The sequence below is a fragment of the Gadus chalcogrammus genome, chromosome 18 (genome assembly GCF_026213295.1).
Source record: "Gadus chalcogrammus isolate NIFS_2021 chromosome 18, NIFS_Gcha_1.0, whole genome shotgun sequence".
Lineage (NCBI taxonomy): Eukaryota > Metazoa > Chordata > Actinopteri > Gadiformes > Gadidae > Gadus > Gadus chalcogrammus.
This window is the reverse complement of record NC_079429.1, coordinates 18,362,323-18,382,386: the sequence shown is the minus strand read 5'-3', so window position 1 is coordinate 18,382,386 and position 20,064 is coordinate 18,362,323. Positions and strand designations below refer to the sequence as shown.

The following is a 20,064-nucleotide window of genomic DNA, read 5'->3' as shown; positions in this document are numbered from 1 at the left end:
GACATGATGAGAATTCGGGAGAATGATCACGCAAAATGATCATCAAATATTGCAATTTAAATAAATACCTGAGATGTATTTGAGTTTTAGGTGGAGAGACTTCCTACCTTCAATAGAGAAGATGCTTTCCTCCAGTGTGTCCCTGATTTTGTCCAGGGCGTCAAAGTTGCTGACGCGGAACACGTGTGTATTGGGTGGTCTAGACGCAATCTTTTCCAGCTCTGCTTTCGCACCAGACTTGTCGAAGGCTCTCCCCACCTATTCATAGAAAACAAAGATTAGAACTTTATCAGCCATGCAGAAAAATGTCATTATCATTGCTTTATTTTTTACTGTCTTGAAAAAATAGACGATAGAAACTATCTTTTCTGATTGGCTTGTCCAGCCTTGGTAGGCGGAGATACAATTACAACCCTAAATAGCTGTTGAGGCATCTTTAAGGATCCCCACTCTCAAAATGTCTACAGCTTCAACAGTTAACGCTGCATTAGCCACTGAAGCTACCCATTTTATAGCTTCCCGTCCACCTACCATCAGCGCAGTGCTGAAGTCAGATAAAAATTTAGAACACTAGATACCAGAAAGCTTGCCCCAGATGGCCACCTGTGATGACGTTCTAGACGCCACCGTAAGACATCTAGTGTTCTATATATATCTATGCCTGAAGTGCCCGGAGAAAGGTAGGGTGTGAAGCCTTTACCCATCATGCTTTTGTTTCTGAATGCTTCACACTTATTAACAATAACCATTTTAAAGTCTCTTACCCCGATTGTAAATCGAACGATGCCCTTTGCGTCCGCGCCATTTACTGCATCATCTAAATTATTGTAGTCATTTGACTCTCCATCGGTAATCACGATCAAAATCTTCTTTGAGATCCTCCTAGACCCTTTGGATTTTGTGAAGACGCGTTCGCTTTGGAAAGAAATCGACCCGTTGAATGAATGTTCCATAAAATCAACCAATGAATTAAAACCGCAGTCGTTGCTGCACCAGGCTGTGAAATTGGATCCAATGGTTGACCACTACTGTTACTATAGAAACGATGATGATGGACTTACACAACATGCTTGATGGCTAGTGCCGTGTACGTTCCTCCTCCTTGTTGTCTTATTGACGGGATTTTACTTTCCAAAGAGTTGGAGAGGTCAAAATCATCAAAGTGAAAATGAGTAGTAGGCTGTCGTGAGTACTGGGTGATGGCGAACTGGAATGAAGACACAGACATTTATTTAAAATTAAAGCTATGACATAGCCGTCCCTGGTCCCCTTATTTCAGGGTGATATACAATGCTGAAAAATGTTATAATAATATCATGCCCATCAAAACTAGATAACAATATCGGCTATGAATTGTGGGAACTGAAAAACCAATAGTGGAAGGTAAAAAAACAATAGATTCCATTGACAGCACCTAACTCAGAGTAGGTAGCCGATGCTGGTCGTTGTAGGTGCACCATTAAAGGCAGAGCGATCCGATGCAAGTATCTCTGCAGCACCAAGCCTCTCTGGCCACCCATAGATTCAGGGCTTGGATAATATCATGCTATGTAATACATGGGTGTCATTGTGTGGTTACACATTGACACTGCGGTGGACCTCGAAACGTGTTCTTATAGACATCTGTCCCTACCCGTGTGTCTCCACCGCGTAAGGAGCTGACCAAACGCGTGACAAAGTCCTTCATGGCGTTAAAGTCCCCATCAGCTACGCTGCCAGAGCCGTCGAGCAGAAAGGCGATGTCCGAAAGGACAGGACAATCTGTCATTCCAATGAAACCCATTAAATGTGCATGATTCATTTCAGTTTACTGAATTTAATTATGTTTAATTGTGGTACGTTTGTTGAATAACAATATGAATATTTTGCAATGGACAATTCATAAGAGAACATCGGCCTATCTAAAGTGAGCCTCAAATCATCCTGTACACATCATAAACCTTTCCTCTATGAAGAGCTTAATACTAGGAAGTTTCAGCATCAGCATAGCTGACATGTTTACCCTTTAGAATTGATGGTCTTTGCAATTCAGCTCTATTTTGAGAGTTAATCTTCAAGCATAATCCGTTGTATGTGTTGATAGTCTTGCATTCTCTTGTAAGGGTTGGACCGCATGCCTAAACAAAGGAGAAATACGGTTACAAATAGTGTGTTCATTTTTGGAACAATTAAACAATACAACAATGTTTCTTCTCTAAACATCTAACTGTAGACGTTTGGACACTTGCCAATACTTTTTTGCCATCGATGGTTGTTTTTTAAAACAACCATTTAATGTTTAATACATGGACCCCTCACCAAAGTATTTTCAGAGGCTGGGTCCTTCGTCAACGTCAAACCAAGAGACATATTGACGGCGAACACTGGAACTGGAATCAAAAGCACAAGGATAGAAAATTGAAGCTGTGATGACTAAGTGATACCAACATAGGAATGACAGAGAAGAGGTGGAGCAGAACATTAACACTGCCAGGGTGCAGGGTCGAATCCCGACTAGCTCAACTGGTCGAGCATGGTATTGAAACTGCCAAGGTTACGGGTTTGATTCTCATGCTCAGAATGCATTCACTTAAGGTATTGTAATATACTTTGGATGAAAGCATCCACTCAATACCTTTTAATTAAAAAAGTTGTATAAAGTGTAGCATCATGTGGATGTTGCCTTGTGATAAGTTTTTCCGAGGACCAAGATGATAAGCAAGCCTACATAACCTGAATGACAGTAAAAGTAACAGTTAATTAAGTATTGAGACCTTCATCAATAACTCATTATACTTTTAACTTTTGACCCAGGTCCTATTGGGTCCAATTTACATACAGGCCGCACGTAAAAACACCACTTTTTCATTCAGTCCTGTTCAACAAATGAAAGGTAGCATGTATGATTGTGAATAGAGTGTGATTACCTGAGAGAGGGATGGGTTGACAATTCTTAGTAGTGCAGTTGTAGATTCTGCCTCTTTGCGTTGGGGATGTCTGCAACAGTGGCTCGCTCACCAGTAAGCTTATCAGGGAGAGGGAGATGTTCATATGTTACTATAGGACCAGTATAGAACATATAAGTTGAAAGCGCATGTGGGATTAGTTTAGCTTGATATGAACAAGGGCGTGGCGTTGCAACCCTCAACACTAACAGGGATCACCGCTGCTCTCGCCCTTAAACCTCTACGACGAACTGAACAGGAACCTTGCACCTCTAGGAGCCTCAAACCTCTAGGAACCTTAAACCTCTAGGAGCCTTAAACCTCTAGGACCCTCAAACCTCTAGGAGCCTTAAACCTCTAGGAGCCTCAAATCTCTAGGAGCCTTAAACCTCTAGGAACCTTAAACCTCTACGAGCCTTGGCAGTTTCAATAACGTGCTCTGCCCTGACCAATTTGGCGCCCCAGGCAAGATTTTTGCTGCCGCCCCCTACCCCTTTGGATCGCACAGTAAATTCGACTACCAATGTTCATACACTCAGATAAGCTGCAAAGCTTTGTCTTTGAGACTTTTTTAATTTAGATAGAAAATTAAACACAAAAAACGTATTACGTTTTGAGTGACTTCAGATTCAAATTATTGTAAATACAATTAAATGTAGTGTGGTTTACCTTTTTTATAGCTTGGTTCTAACCAGAGATTAAACAAGCACTCAAGTGAAGTGTAAAAAAAATACAATAATACATTATTGTATGAAAGATATGGGAAATGTAAGATATGCAAACCACAAACTATCCTCCAAATCAGCTTGAAAATAAACACTGCTGAAACAATGGTTACTATGCATTGGATAATTTAAGGATAGTACCCCAATTTTACTGTGGGTTACAAACTGTTATGGACCTATGTACTTAGCTGACATGTTTTGATTTTCATTGAAGCGTGTGGGTTTGGATTGAGCAGCGGACCAGCTAGGTAAAGAGCTAACATTCCTTTTCTTTTTTAAAAACAAACACTGCATGACTAGTTAACTCTGGTTAAGTTGTTTACACGTAGCTTGGCAACGCGCTACGCCCTGACAACTTTTGGCGGACTATTTGTATTTACTTAATAATAAAACCACATTTAAAACCACATAATGCTTCGATAAGTGAATAAATTAAACTAATAGCCATGTATTAAGCTGAGTTTTGTATAGGGAACAGTTAGCTCCATAGAAATAAAGATAGAAAGATGAACAAGAGCCCGACAAAGTGACCAGTTGGCTATAGCCAGCCAGGTCAACATTAAAGATAAATAAATTAAAGTTACTGTATTTCTGTCTTTTCCCGTTTTTCCTCCTCTTCTTTCTTTCTCTTCCTCCCCTGGGCGCCAGAGTGTTTAGGTTTCTTTGACATTGTGATGTGCAAATAGAGAGCTTTCTCCTCTCCGGTCAGAATGAGGGGGGAAACAGAAACTAGGGTGCTCTTTTATTTTACATGTTATTATGTTGTCTAATATTTATTTAGACATAACTACTGGTACTAAGTAATATAAACATTGAAGTTAAAGTTAGATGAATACAGTATGCAAAAAAAAAAAAAAAAAAAAAGAGAATACATATTTTTGGCGCCCCCTGCCGATGGATGCGCCTTTAGCATTCGCCTCTGCTGCCTCTGCGCAGGGCCGGGCCTGCTAGACGGGATTCGACCCTGCACCCTGGCAGTGTTAATGTTCTGCTCTACCTCTTCTCTGTCATTCCTATGTTGGTATCACTAAGTCATCACAGCTTCAATTTTCTAACCTTGTGTTTTTGGTTCCATTTCCAGCGTAAACCTCTAGGAGAAAAGTCACCAGGAGCACCAGACTGACTGAACAGGAACCTTCAAATTTTACCGCAAAATATAAAGTAGGCCTACAAAATCTGCATTATAGGCCTACATATATTTTTATCCATCGGGCGTTTAACCTTGACCATAAGTTATAGCCATGGGAATTTCGGCAACAAACTTTTTGGGGGCTCGATTAACTTAATATCTATCTTTTGACCAGTCCAATGGGGAGATATAGGCGTTATCAATCCACTATAAATATAATACCCAAACCCTCAAATAACGATAGGTATCGACAGATAGACCGTGAATAACTAACGAGATCCAAACTTGAGTATGCAGAACAGACTATTGCTTATTTATCAGCCTGTTCTCCAACCTAAACGACAGAATAGGTGTGACCCAAAACTAGCCATATGAACTCTCACTTGTACAGCGCCCCCTATCGCCTGTTTGAAGAAACAGCAACATGAATGTCACGTATCTCACCGTTGTGCCAAAACAAAATGGATGACATTAGATTTATTCTGTGGACATTTTTAGATAGTTTCAAACTTTTCTAGCGATAAATGCATATTTCCGTTTTGTAATCTTCAGTGAATGTATACAATGTTTAGCCTGTTAGTTAATGCAACGTGTTCTATCGTTGCCATGGTGATTCATATGGATGCCGCTATCCCTGAAACCACTCAGCTTCATGTTGATTGAATCAACGTCTTTGCGTCGATGAGTCGGCTGAGCTGAGTTGAATTCAGTGTTATTATATGTAACTGGTGATGTTCTTTCAAATATTTTTCTCGAGTAACCTGGGGTGACATTTATTCTTATTTGTGACCGACTAGTACGTGTTTTTGTTCACTTTGAATCCACTGAAAGAAATCCATTCTGACATTTCATTTTATAAATAGATTAGATTTATCAAGAAAACCTGCAGATTTCAAGTCTCCAGCCACTCACCAGCTTACACAAAAGACTCACTTGTTCAGAGTTCACCTGGACTGCATAGCCCCCCTTACGCACTATTGTACGTCCTGGCACTTAAAATTCACTTTAGGAGGTTTTCTAACATTAATATGAGTTCCCCTAGCCTGCATATGGTCCCCCAGTAGCTAGAAATGGCATTAGGTGTAAAACGAGCACTAGCCATCCTGCTCTGCCTTTGACAAAAGGAATTGTCCGCGATTGTCCCCCGCCGGAGCCACGATGCCGGCTGCCTCAGCAGCACTGGCGGGGCACCCTCCCGCCGCCGCGGGGCACCGCCGCCGCGGGGCACCGCCGCCGCGGAACAGGCCCCGCGGCTCTGGCGGGAAACAATCGTGGTCAACAATCCCTTTCTCCTCCATGTCGCGGTTCAGTCTACTTCAGATTGATGTGGAAGTGGAAGAACCAGAGACGTCAGAGAACCCGACCCAGTCGTTTGAGATTCATAATATCGCCTGGAGGCGCGTTAGTTCGTCTGGAGGCGCATGCAGCTTTATATATGTATAATGTAATTGTGGTACTCTCAAAACTGATTATTTTATTTATATTAGCAAAAGGTAATTTTCTCTGATTTGAAGGGTGAAACGATTTTTATAAATGTATGAGACCAGTACATTCATTTATTCCTCATAATTTGTCTTGAGAGGAACTTAAAATGTAAGCAGCACCCAGGTGGAACTGTCGACACTTAAGTAGTTGCGTTCCGGGTTGTCGTCAGATGGGAGCACTTCCGCCCGCGTCCTCAGACGCAACTTGGATGACGAACTGAGCAGTCGTGTCTTCCTTGTTTCTCACCATTTTCTGTATTTTACAGGTCAGTCGTTGGTTTAAACTATAACATGTCAACCTTCTAAAGCCTTGCTTTATATGTATAACTGTTGAAGAAGTTCGGGTCATGTTTTGTTGTGTTTCTAGCGAACTTAAGAGACTTTAAAATACCGCCGTTGAGTACAATGGCAGGGGTAAATATACCGGAAAGCGCGAAACGGCAGGTCCCGCCGATTATGGGTTTATTTTTCGCCCTGCGTATTGCCTTGCGTGAATGCCGGGCAATTTAAAGGGGTAGTTCGGAATTTTGGACATAGGGCCTGATTCCCAAGTGAGCATTGGTATTCTATATCACTGGAGACAGTTTTCAACACATTTCATACAGTCCTTCTAGTTGCAGAGTTCGCTCGTGCTAGGCTAGCGCAAGTCAACGGGCAATGCTAGCCTGCTATTAAAAACAGTCTTACCCACTCCACAGTACACCCGAGGTAAATCAATTATAACGCCAGACTATAGATTTAAATGTCTGTGTTGATAGAATAATGTTAGAAATAAAACTCACCTTGCATCGCATGAATCATCGAGGGACTACTCTCTCAGCAGAAGCGGAATTTTACTATGCGCTGGTTAGGTTTGTAACCGAATCACGACAGAAGAACGTAAACAGAGAAGCGTGGGACAGAAGCGCAATTGAACGACTAGGCAACATGATGGTTCAGTGTGCTTTTAGAAATTGTAGAAATAAACGGTACAGATGGGCACCACAAAGTTTCCACCAATTTCCAGTGCGAGATCCAGAAAGTACTCAACTGTGGCTTGTTGCTGCTGGCTTGGACATCAAAACACCGGCTAGTACATGTACGGTTCGTTGGATACAACAAATTCCTCATAATCGTCTTCAAAAGCAGATGCATCGCTAACTCCTCCAAACGTGGGCATATCTTGTTAATTGAATACGCTTATATAATTCCTTCGTTCACTGTACTCTGCGTTTGTAGCAATGACAGCGGCAGGTAACCTAGGTATCAGTCCGCCGCTGCCGTAGCCTACGTACAGGAATATAAACACTGCTGCTGAGACCCCGCAATTCCCTCAAAATGCAATGCAAGGTTGGTTTTATTTCATTATTCTATAAACAGACATTTAAATCTATAGTCTGGCGTTATAATTGATTTACCTCGGGTGTACTGTGGAGTGGGTAAGACTGTTTTAATAGCAGGCTAGCATTGCCCGTTGACTTGCGCTAGCCTAGCACGAGCGAACTCTGCAACTAGAAGGACTGTATGAAATGTGTTGAAAACTGTCTCCAGTGATATAGAATACCAATGCTCACTTGGGAATCAGGCCCTATGTCCAAAATTCCGAACTACCCCTTTAAGGGTTTTTTTGTTTGCACTTTGCACAGTGTTAGTTTTTTTTTATTTTTGGTCTCCTGTACACCACAGTTCAAATGGGAATATGAGTAATTGTTAAAGGTTCATGGTTACAGATATAAAAGTTTCAAAGTGTTTATATTAATGCATACTGTTTAAAGATAAAAAATACTGTTACTGTTACATCCAGAGTCACAACTTGGTTTACTTTGTATTGAAAACGTTTAGCTTTCTCTGAGTAATAATTTTGTTTTATTTAAGTGTGTGTGAATCTAGAATAATTGTCAACTACATGTTGTATTCAAGTACAGTGGATTAATGCTGTTTATTGCACTACATTATTATTGATGCTTTAACTCACTTAAACAGGTGAATGTAAATGAGTACGTTGCTCAAGTAGAGTTAAGTGGACTAATGGAGAATATTGAATGTACACGAGCTATAACATGAATGTGTATTAGAATAGTATGTACAATGTAGTTAATATTTGATGCACTTAAAGGGAAACTTCACTCATTTCCATTAAGCTTTGTATCGTTAGAAACCCACTCATATTTTTGAATGGTTGTGCATCATTCCCTTATTTTCTGGAGGGACTGGAGAGATCTGTATCGTTCTCCAACACTTCCTGTTTAAGATGACGCAATATGACGATTTTTGCGTAGAAGTAAATAGGAAGTGTAAGAGGGGAGGATTCTCGTAAGACTACAAGCACTAGTCCCACCCCTCTATAGGGGGTGGGACCCACTGACGCTACAGACCTATTAGAGCAGTGCCAGTGGGTGGGACTTCACCAGCAGAAGCTAACATCCACAGCGTCTGAAGCTAAGCTAACAGAGGCTGTTGATAAAACTGAAGTAAAATGGCGGAAGGTACTGGATCTGACATAGAAGATGGCACCATGCAAAAGTTCACCATTTCGAAAGAAATACAAACAAGGACTAATTCACTGAGTTCACCAACTAATACTCTTCACTAGAAATGTTGTGTTAAATGATTTTCAAGCAGTCTTGCGGTATCAGCTTGGTAGATGGAACAGCGAGGTGTCTGATAGGCGGAGATCTAGATAAGCGGGAGTGGCCAGCGAAGCTGTGCATCGTGGTGCATGGTGGGAGTTGTCTTCAATCCACAAGCGCCAAAAAGTCACTTTCTGCCTTTTCTCGGTCAAGACGGAACCAAATTAGAATTTTATTTTATTATTCGACTACATATAGGACCCAATTTCAATACATATTCATGCCTCCACCGGTGAAATGCTCCTTTAAACAGTTGAAGACTGAACAAGAGACAATCAGAGAAATGTTTGTATTTTATTTGAGAACTTGAATAGAGACGCAACTTGGATGACGAACTGAGCAGTCGTGTCTTCATTGTTTCTCACCATTTTCTGTATATTACAGATTTTTTTATTGTTGCCGTGGCACCCAATCCTGGGACCCGTAACATAATGTATAATATGATATTATTTAGATATAGAGCTCCTAGCAAAAGCTGTGTGTGCCTCGCCATTACGATACATCCACTGTAAACATGGGCGCATGGTACCGTGGCCGCAAGCTGCTCAGGGCAACACCCCCACCATCCACCTTGACCCGCTCTAAAAAATGGCATGTTTGTGGAAAGGACTGGCTGTTATTCTGCACCGAGGCTGAATTTCTTGAACGTCTTCAAATACTGTATTAAGGGCCCACTAACACCTATAAATAAGCATCCATGAAGTAGCATGCCATGGGACCTTTAATGTACACACTTATTGTTTGTTTAACATCATGGCACTTGAAAAACACTACTTAGCATTGTGTAGCATCCAGCGTTCACGCTAGACTTTTTCTTGGGCGGAGAAATGTCCGACACCAAATTCTGCGACGAAAAGTGTGACCCCGGGGGGCGCTGTTGCAGATTTTTTGCAATATGCACGAGTTTGAAGCGTAGACGGGTATGACAAAAACATAAATAAAACATAAGATCTCCCCCCAAACCAATTACCTTTTAATTAGAGGTGCTTAATAAATACAATTATTTTGATTTGATTAGCATTTTACAGACCCATACAATGATGGCGTTTAGTACGGTCCTTCACCGTTGCTTCTTTACCCATTAAAAACTTCAGTCAGTGTTAAATTGTGCTGATTTACCTTTGAGCATTTCCTGTTATAGGCTACTGTGTAAAACGCTGTTTAGAATTAATGTACTCCGGGTAGGAAATGAGTCCTTAGCCCAAGTGAAGGAGTTCAAGTACCTCGGGGTCTTGTTCGCGAGTGAGGGTACTATGGAGCGTGAGATTGGCCGGAGAATCGGAGCAGCGGGGGCGGTATTGCGTTCGCTTTACCGCACCGTTGTAACGAAAAGAGAGCTGAGCCGCAAGGCAAAGCTCTCGATCTACCGGTCGATCTTCGTTCCTATCCTCACCTATGGTCATGAGGGCTGGGTGATGAGCGAAAGGACGAGATCGCGGGTACAAGCGGCCGAGATGAGTTTTCTCAGAAGGGTGGCTGGCGTCTCCCTTAGGGATAGGGTGAGAAGCTCAGCCATCCGTGAGGAACTCGGATTAGAGCCGCTGCTCCTTTATTTAGAAAGGAGTCAGCTGAGGTGGTTCGGGCATCTGGTAAGGATGCCCACTGGGCGCCTTCCTTGGGAGGTGTTTCAGGCACGTCCAGTGGGGAGGAGACCTCGGGGAAGACCCAGGACTAGGTGGAGAGATTATATCTCAACACTGGCCTGGGAACGCCTCGGGATCCCCCCGTCAGAGCTGGTCAATGTGGCCCGGGAAAGGGAAGTCTGGGGCCCCCTGCTTGAGCTGCTCCCCCCGCGACCCGACCCCGGATAAGCGGATGACGATGAGGATGAGGAGGATGAGAATTAATGTTAGTATCAAGAAAAGAAAGACCCACCGGTGGGGGGGGGGATCTTATGTTTTATTTATCTTTTTGTTTTAATGCAAACGTGCATGTTGTAGAAAACTACTTCAAAGAACATCAATGGGGCACTATTAGTCTGTGTATCGTAGGCCTAATTTGAAAAACAACAAAGTTACCTGATATCAGTCATTCACAAATAAAGCGGTTTTACAAGCATGTAGTTGTATATACAGTACATTTCTTATTCTGTGTGCAAAGTCAATCCGCATGTGCTTTTTGGTCCTGATCCTTTGGACACCCAGGGCCCGCTCTCCCAATATCATCCCACTGCAGACACAAATGGGCGTTCTCGTGTGGTGGGGGTTCCCGTTTATGCAGACTGGAACGCCCCCTTCTTATTCTTCGTCACCTTTCTCTCTGAACTGTATTAAATGTCAAAGTGTACTACTCCGAAACCATATAAATAGTGTTGTATTAAACTTCAAAGCATTTCAAATCTTATTTGGAAAATAACTTCACATGGTGTTGTAATGATATCAACATCAGTTATTAGACCGTCACGCTGAGCATGCGCAGTTGGACTGGCGCGCTGCATGTTGATGTCAGTTCCGGGTTAAGAACACGACAAGGCGAGTTATTGTTACCTCATGTATGCGTCATGAATATGAAGGCCTTCTCTTCAAGCTACTTACGGTGTGTTTATTAAAGCACGGTGAGCAGCTAAGAGCTACGCTAATAACCCACGAAGAGGACATCGGTAGCCTATTTACTTTCCGGGAGAGAAAGAGGACATACCAACGCAAAGATGCAAGCATTACAACCAGGGCCGTTGCACCAAGTCCTGGGCCCCTATACAAGAGGTACTGATGGGCCCCCCTGCGCTAAATTGTTGACGGGGGGGGGGGGGGGGGGCCCAGTACTATGGGCTGGTAGTTAATTATTATTATTTATTTTTTTTGTTTTTGTGGGCCCCCCCTGGGCTGTGGGCCCCTAGAATCGTCATCACCTTTCACCCCTTTACGACGGCCCTGATTACAACCACCACCCAGCCTTCAGTTGACAGGTAATGTGGCTGAGAATTGGAGGAGATTTAAACAACGCTTTATGTTGCACCTGACGGCGATCGGGGCGGACGAGAAGAGCGCTAAGATGAAGGCGTCAGTTTTCTCGCATGTTGTGGGTGAAAAAGCGCTGGAGGTATATAATAACTTTCAGTTCCAAGACGACGCGAACAAAATGGAATTGGATAAAATACTTGAGAAGTTTGAGGATTACTTAAAAGAAACGTGACATTTGAGAGACACAGTTTTTTCACGTGGGTGCAGAAAACGGGAGAAACTTTTGATCAATATGTAACGGACCTGAGGAACCGAAGCAAGACGTGTGAGTTCGGAGAGCTGACTGACTCGTTGATAAAGGACAGACTTGTGTGCGGGATTCCAGATAATAGTCTAAGAGAGAGGCTGTAAAGGGAACACGATTTGGACCTAGGAAAAGCACTAGGAATGTGTAGAGCAGCAGAAACTGTGAAAACACAAGCAATAGAGCTGTTTAGTGAAAGTTGTGAAAGATGCTGTAAGAAGAGATGCAAACAGAGCAGTCAAGAAGAAGAGCATGGCTCCCGACGTAAATACACCGGTGCGCAGAGACGCAAAGGGAAGGTCATGTGATCGATGTGGCACGCAGCATGCTCCCAGAAGATGTCCCGCATATGGTAAAGTATTTCACAACTGTAGCAAAAAGAACCATTATGCACAGCAATGTAAAAACCAACAGAGCAAAGTTCATGCAGTGGATGAGGGTGACTGATGAGTTTTATGTAGATGTAGTGACAGAACAGAACACAGATAAAAAGGACTGGATGTTGACACTGAAAGTAAATGACACACACATTGCATTGAAACTAGACACTGGAGCAGAGGCAAATGTGATGTCAGAGGCAACGTTCAACAACATCAGACCCAGACCTAAAATGCATGCAACAAAAATGAAAGTACGTGGATATTCAGGAACAGCTATACCTGTGAAAGGAAGATGCTTGGTGGAAGTGACACACGAGGACAGAGAACGCACACTCGCATTCGTCGTGGTGCACAGAGACGTGCAGGCCAAATTAGGTTTAGCTGCTTGTGAGAGACTGAACCTGGTTAAGAGAGTGCTTGTGGTGGAAAGGGAAGGAGAAACAGTCTATGATGAACTGATGGAAGAGTACAGTGACCTGTTTCAGGGTCTCGGATGCCTTCCTGGAGAACACACAATCAGAGTGGATAAAAATGTGCCACCAGTTATTTACCCATGTCGAAAAGTGCCATTTGCTCTTCAAAAGCCACTGAAAACCGAGTTGGACAGGATGGAAAGCCTCAATGTGATCGAAAAGATTGATGAGCCAACTGACTGGGTGAGTTCGCTTGTTATTGTAGAAAGGAAAAATGGCAAGCCTAGAGTGTGTATGGATCCCAGAAACTTGAACAGAGCAATACAAAGAGAACATTTCAAACTTCCCACAAGAGAAGAAATAATGTCACAGTTTGCAAATGCAAAGTACTTCAGCAAGCTAGATGCATCATCCGGATTTTGGCAGATGAAGCTGTGTACATTCAACAGCCCATTCGGTAGATATAAGTTTCTTTGGTTACCATTTGGCATAGCTTCAGCACCTGAGGTGTATCATAAGACAATACACATGATCTATGAACATCTGGAAGGAGTGGACATATCCATGGATGACATCATAGTATGGGGAAGTACGAAAGCTGAACACGATGAGAGGCTAAAACAAGTTCTCAAGGCAACAAGAACAGCAAACTTGAAGCTGAATAAAGAGAAATGCCAGCTTGGGGTTAAAGAACTAACATTGGTGGGGGACATCCTGAGCAGCGAGGGCATCGGACCAGATTCCAGGAAAGTGTCTGCAATAGAAAACATGCCAAAGCCACAATGTAAGAAGGACATACAGAGATTTAATGGCATGATAAACTACATGGGATAATTCATACCCAATCTCTCTGAACGCATGGCACCTCTGAGGCAGCTGACTGAAAATAAGTCATGAGAAGTCATGGAAAGAACTGAAGACACAGCTCAAATTAGAACCAGTTCTGAGGTTCTATGATCCAGTGAAGCCCATCAAAATCTCATCAGATGCTTCACAGAGTGGGCTCGGAGCTGTTCTTTTACAAAAATATGATGACTGGCAACTAATTGCATATGCATCGCGCTCAATGACAGACGCAGAGACACGATATGCACAAATTGAGAAAGAACTGCTCAGCATAACATATGCCTGTGAAAGATTTCACCAGGTTGTTTCAGGACAGGACATAAGCGTTGAAACTGACCACAACCCGCTGATCGCGTTGTTTCAAAAGCCGCTCAATGACTGCCCACTGAGAATACAGAGGATGATGATCTGGCTGCAAAGCTACTCGCTGAATGTAATGTATACCCCGGGCAAGCTGATGTACACAGCGGACACATTGTAAAGAGCAGTTGACCCACAGGAGCCGACGCACACTAAGATGAGTGATGACGTGGATGTTTATGTGAACTTGATCACAAAGGCACTGCCAGTAGCAGACGCGAAAATGGAGCTCATAAGAACAGAGACAACAAGAAAATACACGAAGGGCATCTTGGGATTGAAAAATGTAAGAAAAGGGCACGTGAAGTGATGTACTGGCCTCGAATAAACCAGGATGTGGCAAATGAGGTGGCAAACTGAACAACATGTTTGATGCCCTGTTTGTTTGATGCCCTGTTTGAGATATCACACAAGCAATAGAGCTGAGCCACTTAAGCCGCACACAGTGCCTGACAGACCATATCAAAGGGTAGGCGCTGACCTATTTGTTTCTGCAGGGAAAGACTAAATTGTGGTGACAGACTATTATTCCCTGTATCCAGAGGTCTGTTAACTGCACACTACAACAGCAGAGGCGGTTATAACGTCTATGAAGGCCATATTCTCCAGACATGGTGTGCCAAGCGAAGTCTTTTCTCTGCCAGTTTTGCACGCTTTGCAGAAGAATGGAGCTTTGTACACACAACGTCAAGTCCTCACTACCCGCAGTCTAATGGTTTGGTCGAAAAGTCGGTCCAGACTGTGAAGAGGTTGCTGTGTAAAGCAAATGACATTGGAGCTGACTTTTACCAAAGCCTGCTTGTGTACCGCACAACGCCACTAGAGTGCGGTATTTCACCAGCACAACTCCTAATGGGACGTCGCCTTAGATCCAACCTGCCCATTCAGGAGAACTTGCTGAAAACGAAGGAGGGGGGAAAAGTACAGAGGTTCAAGGAGCAGCAAAAAGCAAAACAGAAATTCTACTATGATAAAGGAACACAGAACCTACCTGAACTGCATACTGGTGATTATGCGAGGCTCAAAGATAAAACAAATACATGGTCACAGAAAGCAACTGTTATAAATGAAGTGCATCCAAGGTCGTACACCATTAAAACAGAGGAGGGAGCAGTGCTGAGACGGAACCGGCGAGACATTATGGGACCAGCCACAGCAGATCAAAGAGGTGATGCCGCTGCTGAACAACCTGGACACTCGGATAGCTCATCACCTGAGAGACCAGTTCCAGTGCAAGACTTGCCCTTCAGAAGAAGTTCCAGGGCTGTGAAGCCACCACAGAGGCTTAACAGTTTTAGGGGATAATGAGTATTGCTGTAAAGTTATGAGTTTATACTTTCCCTGGAATATTCTAATGTTCTTACACTGCAGTTGAAAAGGTTTAAATAAGTAACTATTGCAGTTAATAATTACAGTTCATAAGAGTTAAAGATAAGTATTGAAAAACGAAGTATGTGTTGTCTATGTAAATGTTTTACATTCTTATTTTAAGAGAGGGAGATGTAATGATATCAGCATCAGTTATCAGACCGTCACGCTGAGCATGCGCAGTTGGACTGGCTTGCTGCATGTTGATGTCAGGTCCGGGTTAAGAATGCGTCAAGGCGAGTTAATGTTACCTCATGTATGTGTCATGAATATGAAGGCCTTCTCCTCAAGCTACTTACGGTGTGTTTATTAAAGAACCCAGCTAAACATTACAGGTGTGTCCTTTTACAATTTATTCGTTACCAGCATTCGTAGTGTTGATCAGCAGTAAAATAGTCAGCCAAAGACGTTGATGTCGCTTAACAACCGAAGACGCTGGGGTTGACAAGTTACCGGACTAATACCCATGCAAGTGAACGGAGCATTCCAAGTCATTGAGAAGACCTGTGTAATAAAGGCCTATACTATTTCTGTTGATGGCATAGATTTCTCTTCAGATTAGGCCAATAAAGCAATGATAACAAAAAACAAACAAAAAAAAAACGCTCCATCAAAGGCCCGGGTCGGGTCAATCAAAACCCTCATTGTTGAACATGAATTGGCTAAACAAATGACCACTGTAGCATATTTAAATACAATTCAAATTGTGCAGAGAATTATTTCCATTGGTCATTCTCAGGGGCGCAACTGCCTACTTTCTGGGGGGTATATGCAGACACATAGCAGGCGCCCCCCCCCCCCCCCCCTCTTTGATCTGGGCACAAATTTGACCTAACACACACAAAAAAATCATTTTGAGTGCACCAGGACAAATATCCGGTGTTTTTTTTAAAGGCAGCCTTTTTAAGATGCTCTGCCAGTGTAACATCATACCGATCAAGGATACCCAGAAAATGTCAATTTCTAGGATTTCCTAGCTGTGTCCCCCTCAGTTGGAGGTTTCTTTCTGCAAGGAAGAGTATGCAGTCGATCACTGGAGTCAACAGGCTCTCTGCAATTCGCTATCAATAGTTTTACCTAGGCATAAGCAGGATGCCAATTCTTTCCACATCAGATAAGCATTTATGTGGTAACCACTTGTTTCATGGTGCTTCAGTATCTTTGAAAGACACTGCCAGTTATTATACCCCACCACAAGGCGCGTGTCAGCAACTCTAGCTTCACTACCATGTGCAACTAATTATTACAGCAGGACATGTTTCTTTATTGGAGGACGAATTTAACCTTTTGATATAATAAATCGAGATTTTGGGGTTGGCTTTACATAATCAGGTGATCCTGAACACCATTATTTAACAAGCGCTCCATCCTACAAATGCCTTCATCTTACCAATTACTACTTTTACTACTGTCTCGCTTATATCATTCACACAAAACTCATGCTCCATGCTTTGGTCGTTAACAGCCCATGTTTGAGAAACAAACCTCATTTGACTGTACTGAAATGCAGGGAAATAAATAGTACGTATCATCTTTTTTTTGTTTTGATTATGGATCAGAATTTGTTCAGTGTTTGGTTAATTAGGGTAAGGGTTAGCTTAATCTATGAGTTTCAGACATATTTAGACAAGGGTAAAATCTTTAGACCAGGGTTAGTTCTATAGACAGGGTTAGATCTGTAGACCAGGGTTAGAACCTTAGACAGGGTCAGATATTTAGACCAGGGTTAGATTTATAGACCAGGATTAGATCTTTAGACCAGGGCTAGTTCTTTAGACAGGGTTCAATCCTTAGTTATATGTATCCTAAGGCCAGTGGTGGGCAGTAACGCATTGCAAGTAACGCAAATTAGTAAAAAAGTAAATTTTTCGGGTAACGAGTACTTTTCACGTTCCTTTTCTAAGTCTGTAATTTTACTCTTACTCAAGTAAATATTTGATTTAGAATTCTACTCTTTACTCAATTACATTTTCCATTGTGCCTTCATTAAAACAAGTATTTTGATAAAGACATTATCTTCGTTGACTGTACATACAAGCGTACACGTTAGCGACGCACCCTCCCTAGGTTGCAACATTGTTGCAATTCCATAGACGAGGAGACGAGTCGACCGTTACGTTGGGACTGAGGACTAGAAACTCATGGATGCAGACGCGCAGGAAGATATTTTCGCCAGGGGGTGCGGAGTTAGATACTATGTTACACTGTATTCTGCAGACCACTCACAAACTTGTTCGTCATTGTCGTGTCTGGCTCTGTGAGTGCGTCCATGCTATGTGCGTAGGCTGGATAAATCTGGTTGCCCAATCAGCCAACCAAGTCAGTCTTGTTTGTGTTTAATTGGTTGTGTTCCTACAAAGCTCTTGCCTTTTGTCACATGCACAGAGCTTAATGCAAATTTGTTTGAAATGAAATTACATTTTTTGTTGTCCATATTGCTTTTGTTGTACAACTTGTGAAGAAATGTTTTAGGAGTGCATCTCTTTCTCTCCCTCACTCACGCATTCTAACACGTTATGTCTTTTTCACTGATCCAAGCATTCCAATACAAAAATGTAAAGTAACTTGTAATTTGAGTAACTTTAAAATAAAGTACTTTTTTACTCTTACTCAAGTAGGTTTTCCAATTGGAATATTTATTTTTACTAAAGTAAATTTTGAAGGAAGTAATTTTACTTTTATTTGAGTCTAGATTTTCAGTACTCTACCCACCACTGCCTAAGACAGTGTCAGATCTTTAGACCAGGGCTACTTCTATAGAAAGGGTTATAGTTTGATCCTAAGACCGGGTTAGATATTTAGATCAGGGTTATTTATATAGACAGGGTTAGAGTTAGATCTTAAGACAGGGTTAGATATTTAAACCAGGGTTAGTTCTATAGACAGGGTTAGAGTTAGATATTAAGACAGTGTTAGACCAATATCATCTTCTCTCACCCAGATCCTGTCTGGACGACCTTGTATCCAAACCATCCAGAAGGATCGCCAGAATTTGTAGTCAACGTTTGCCAGGCTGGGGAATCCACGTTAAAGGCTTGGGACGCCTGCAAGCCTGAAAAAAAATGAATTATCTGTGTGTGTGTGTGTTTGTAGTGTATGTGTCTTAGTTCAGTTAGAACTTTGCAGGATGTGTGAACTGATTTCCTCTAAATACAGACTTCACAACACACAACGAGCCACACAAGAAAATAGTTCATGCATCATGAGCCCAATAATCACATAGGCAACACAATAATCAACTAAAGTCTTAAGAATCAAGACAGGATAAGGACTAAAATGACAAAATAGCACACTGTTTAACGCGTCTTTGTTACCTGAGAAGCACACTACAAGAGTGATCATCCAGTCCATCACGGTTGTATTTTCGCTCCCCAGACTGTGTGCAGGGAGAGAGAAGTGGGAGCTGTAGAACGCAGAAGGCTGAGCGGTAGCTGGCGCGGGGCGGGCTCTTTCTGTTACCCCATCACAAAAGAGACACCCCGTGTCCGGCCACCAGGTCACGGTTGGGATGCAACGCCTCACGATAGAATTCAGGGGCTGGGCTGGGAAGAGGAAGTGGGCTGCAATGAGAAATAATAAGTGCAGCTGAACTGGATCCCTGGCCCTGCTCACAGCTACAGGCGCTGTCAGAGAGCCTCGTATCTGATGCGAAGGGGACATTGCAAATAGAATTGTCCGGCCCTAATGTATATACATTTATTTTATTCCCATAACATTGAAATTTAGGGCAGTGGTTCTCAACTGGTTTGGCCTTGGGACCTACATATTACATGGTCATTATGTCGCCACCCATCTTTATTCAAACCAAGCAAATTTATGTCAGCAGACATTTCTTCATGCGCCTACCTATTGTAACATTCAACAGTAGCCGCGTTTACATGGACACATCTGATCCGCATAGATTTCTATGCGGAATAGAAAATGATCATATATACGCCTCATTCGGAATACAATTATTTGTTCGGCATAGAAATCTATGCCGAATAGAAGAGGTAGTGTAGTCCGTTTTAATCGACATGTATACACTTATTCCGAATAGATTGGGGTTTAACTTAGAGCAGCTGCAGTAGGCCTAGTTCACAATTGGTCCACTGAGCTCCGTCGGTACTTTTATGCACAACGAACTTGACCGCTGTCAAGGAAAGTGGACTACGTAAGTAATCCGGTAAGCGTGTCCGGTTGCTAAGCGACAGGACATGGGTGTTTATTAATGACGTGTTTGCGTATCGCAGTGTCCGCGGGCGGCCGAGATAACTGTAAATGATAGGCTACTACTAGTACTTTTGCAGGCTGAACGTTAAAATACTTCTCAACTTAGAGAGACCACTCTCTCCCACCAGTCTTGGCTGCAGACTCGCGTTCAAATTCCTCTTGTTTGCGGCGGAGGTGGGGGTAAATATAAAGATCGGACGAGATATTGCCGTAGCTGTGCTGCCTCCTTCTTAATTGAAGGAGCAGGCAGAGAAAAGCTCTATGCTGCTGTGCTTTCATTAAAATAAAATTCACAATGTCAAATAGTGATAAGACGTCCAATATGTCGCCGCCGGTCCAGAGATGTGTCAGGTGTGCGCGAGAGACATATCGGACACTTTTGCTACTGCCATGTATACAGTACATTCGGA

The 20,064-nt window shown here is 42.6% G+C and overlaps 1 protein-coding gene across 1 annotated transcript in view; it reads right to left on the bottom strand.

Moving 5' to 3' along the window:
- The window catches only part of LOC130371310 (integrin alpha-M-like), a 33,684-nt gene extending 14,824 nt beyond the window's left edge, over positions 1-18,860 (bottom strand). The window contains exons 1-9 of the mRNA XM_056577044.1: positions 18,757-18,860; positions 18,380-18,494; positions 2,907-3,004; positions 2,299-2,369; positions 2,003-2,117; positions 1,634-1,761; positions 1,062-1,207; positions 765-915; positions 108-258 (exon numbers count right to left, since the gene is read on the bottom strand). Of these exons, the coding sequence (XP_056433019.1) occupies positions 108-258; positions 765-915; positions 1,062-1,207; positions 1,634-1,761; positions 2,003-2,117; positions 2,299-2,369; positions 2,907-3,004; positions 18,380-18,494; positions 18,757-18,793 (1,012 nt within the window). The 5' untranslated portion in view covers positions 18,794-18,860. The remainder of the gene's footprint in view (positions 1-107; positions 259-764; positions 916-1,061; positions 1,208-1,633; positions 1,762-2,002; positions 2,118-2,298; positions 2,370-2,906; positions 3,005-18,379; positions 18,495-18,756) is intronic.
- Positions 18,861-20,064: the final 1,204 nt, after the last annotated feature.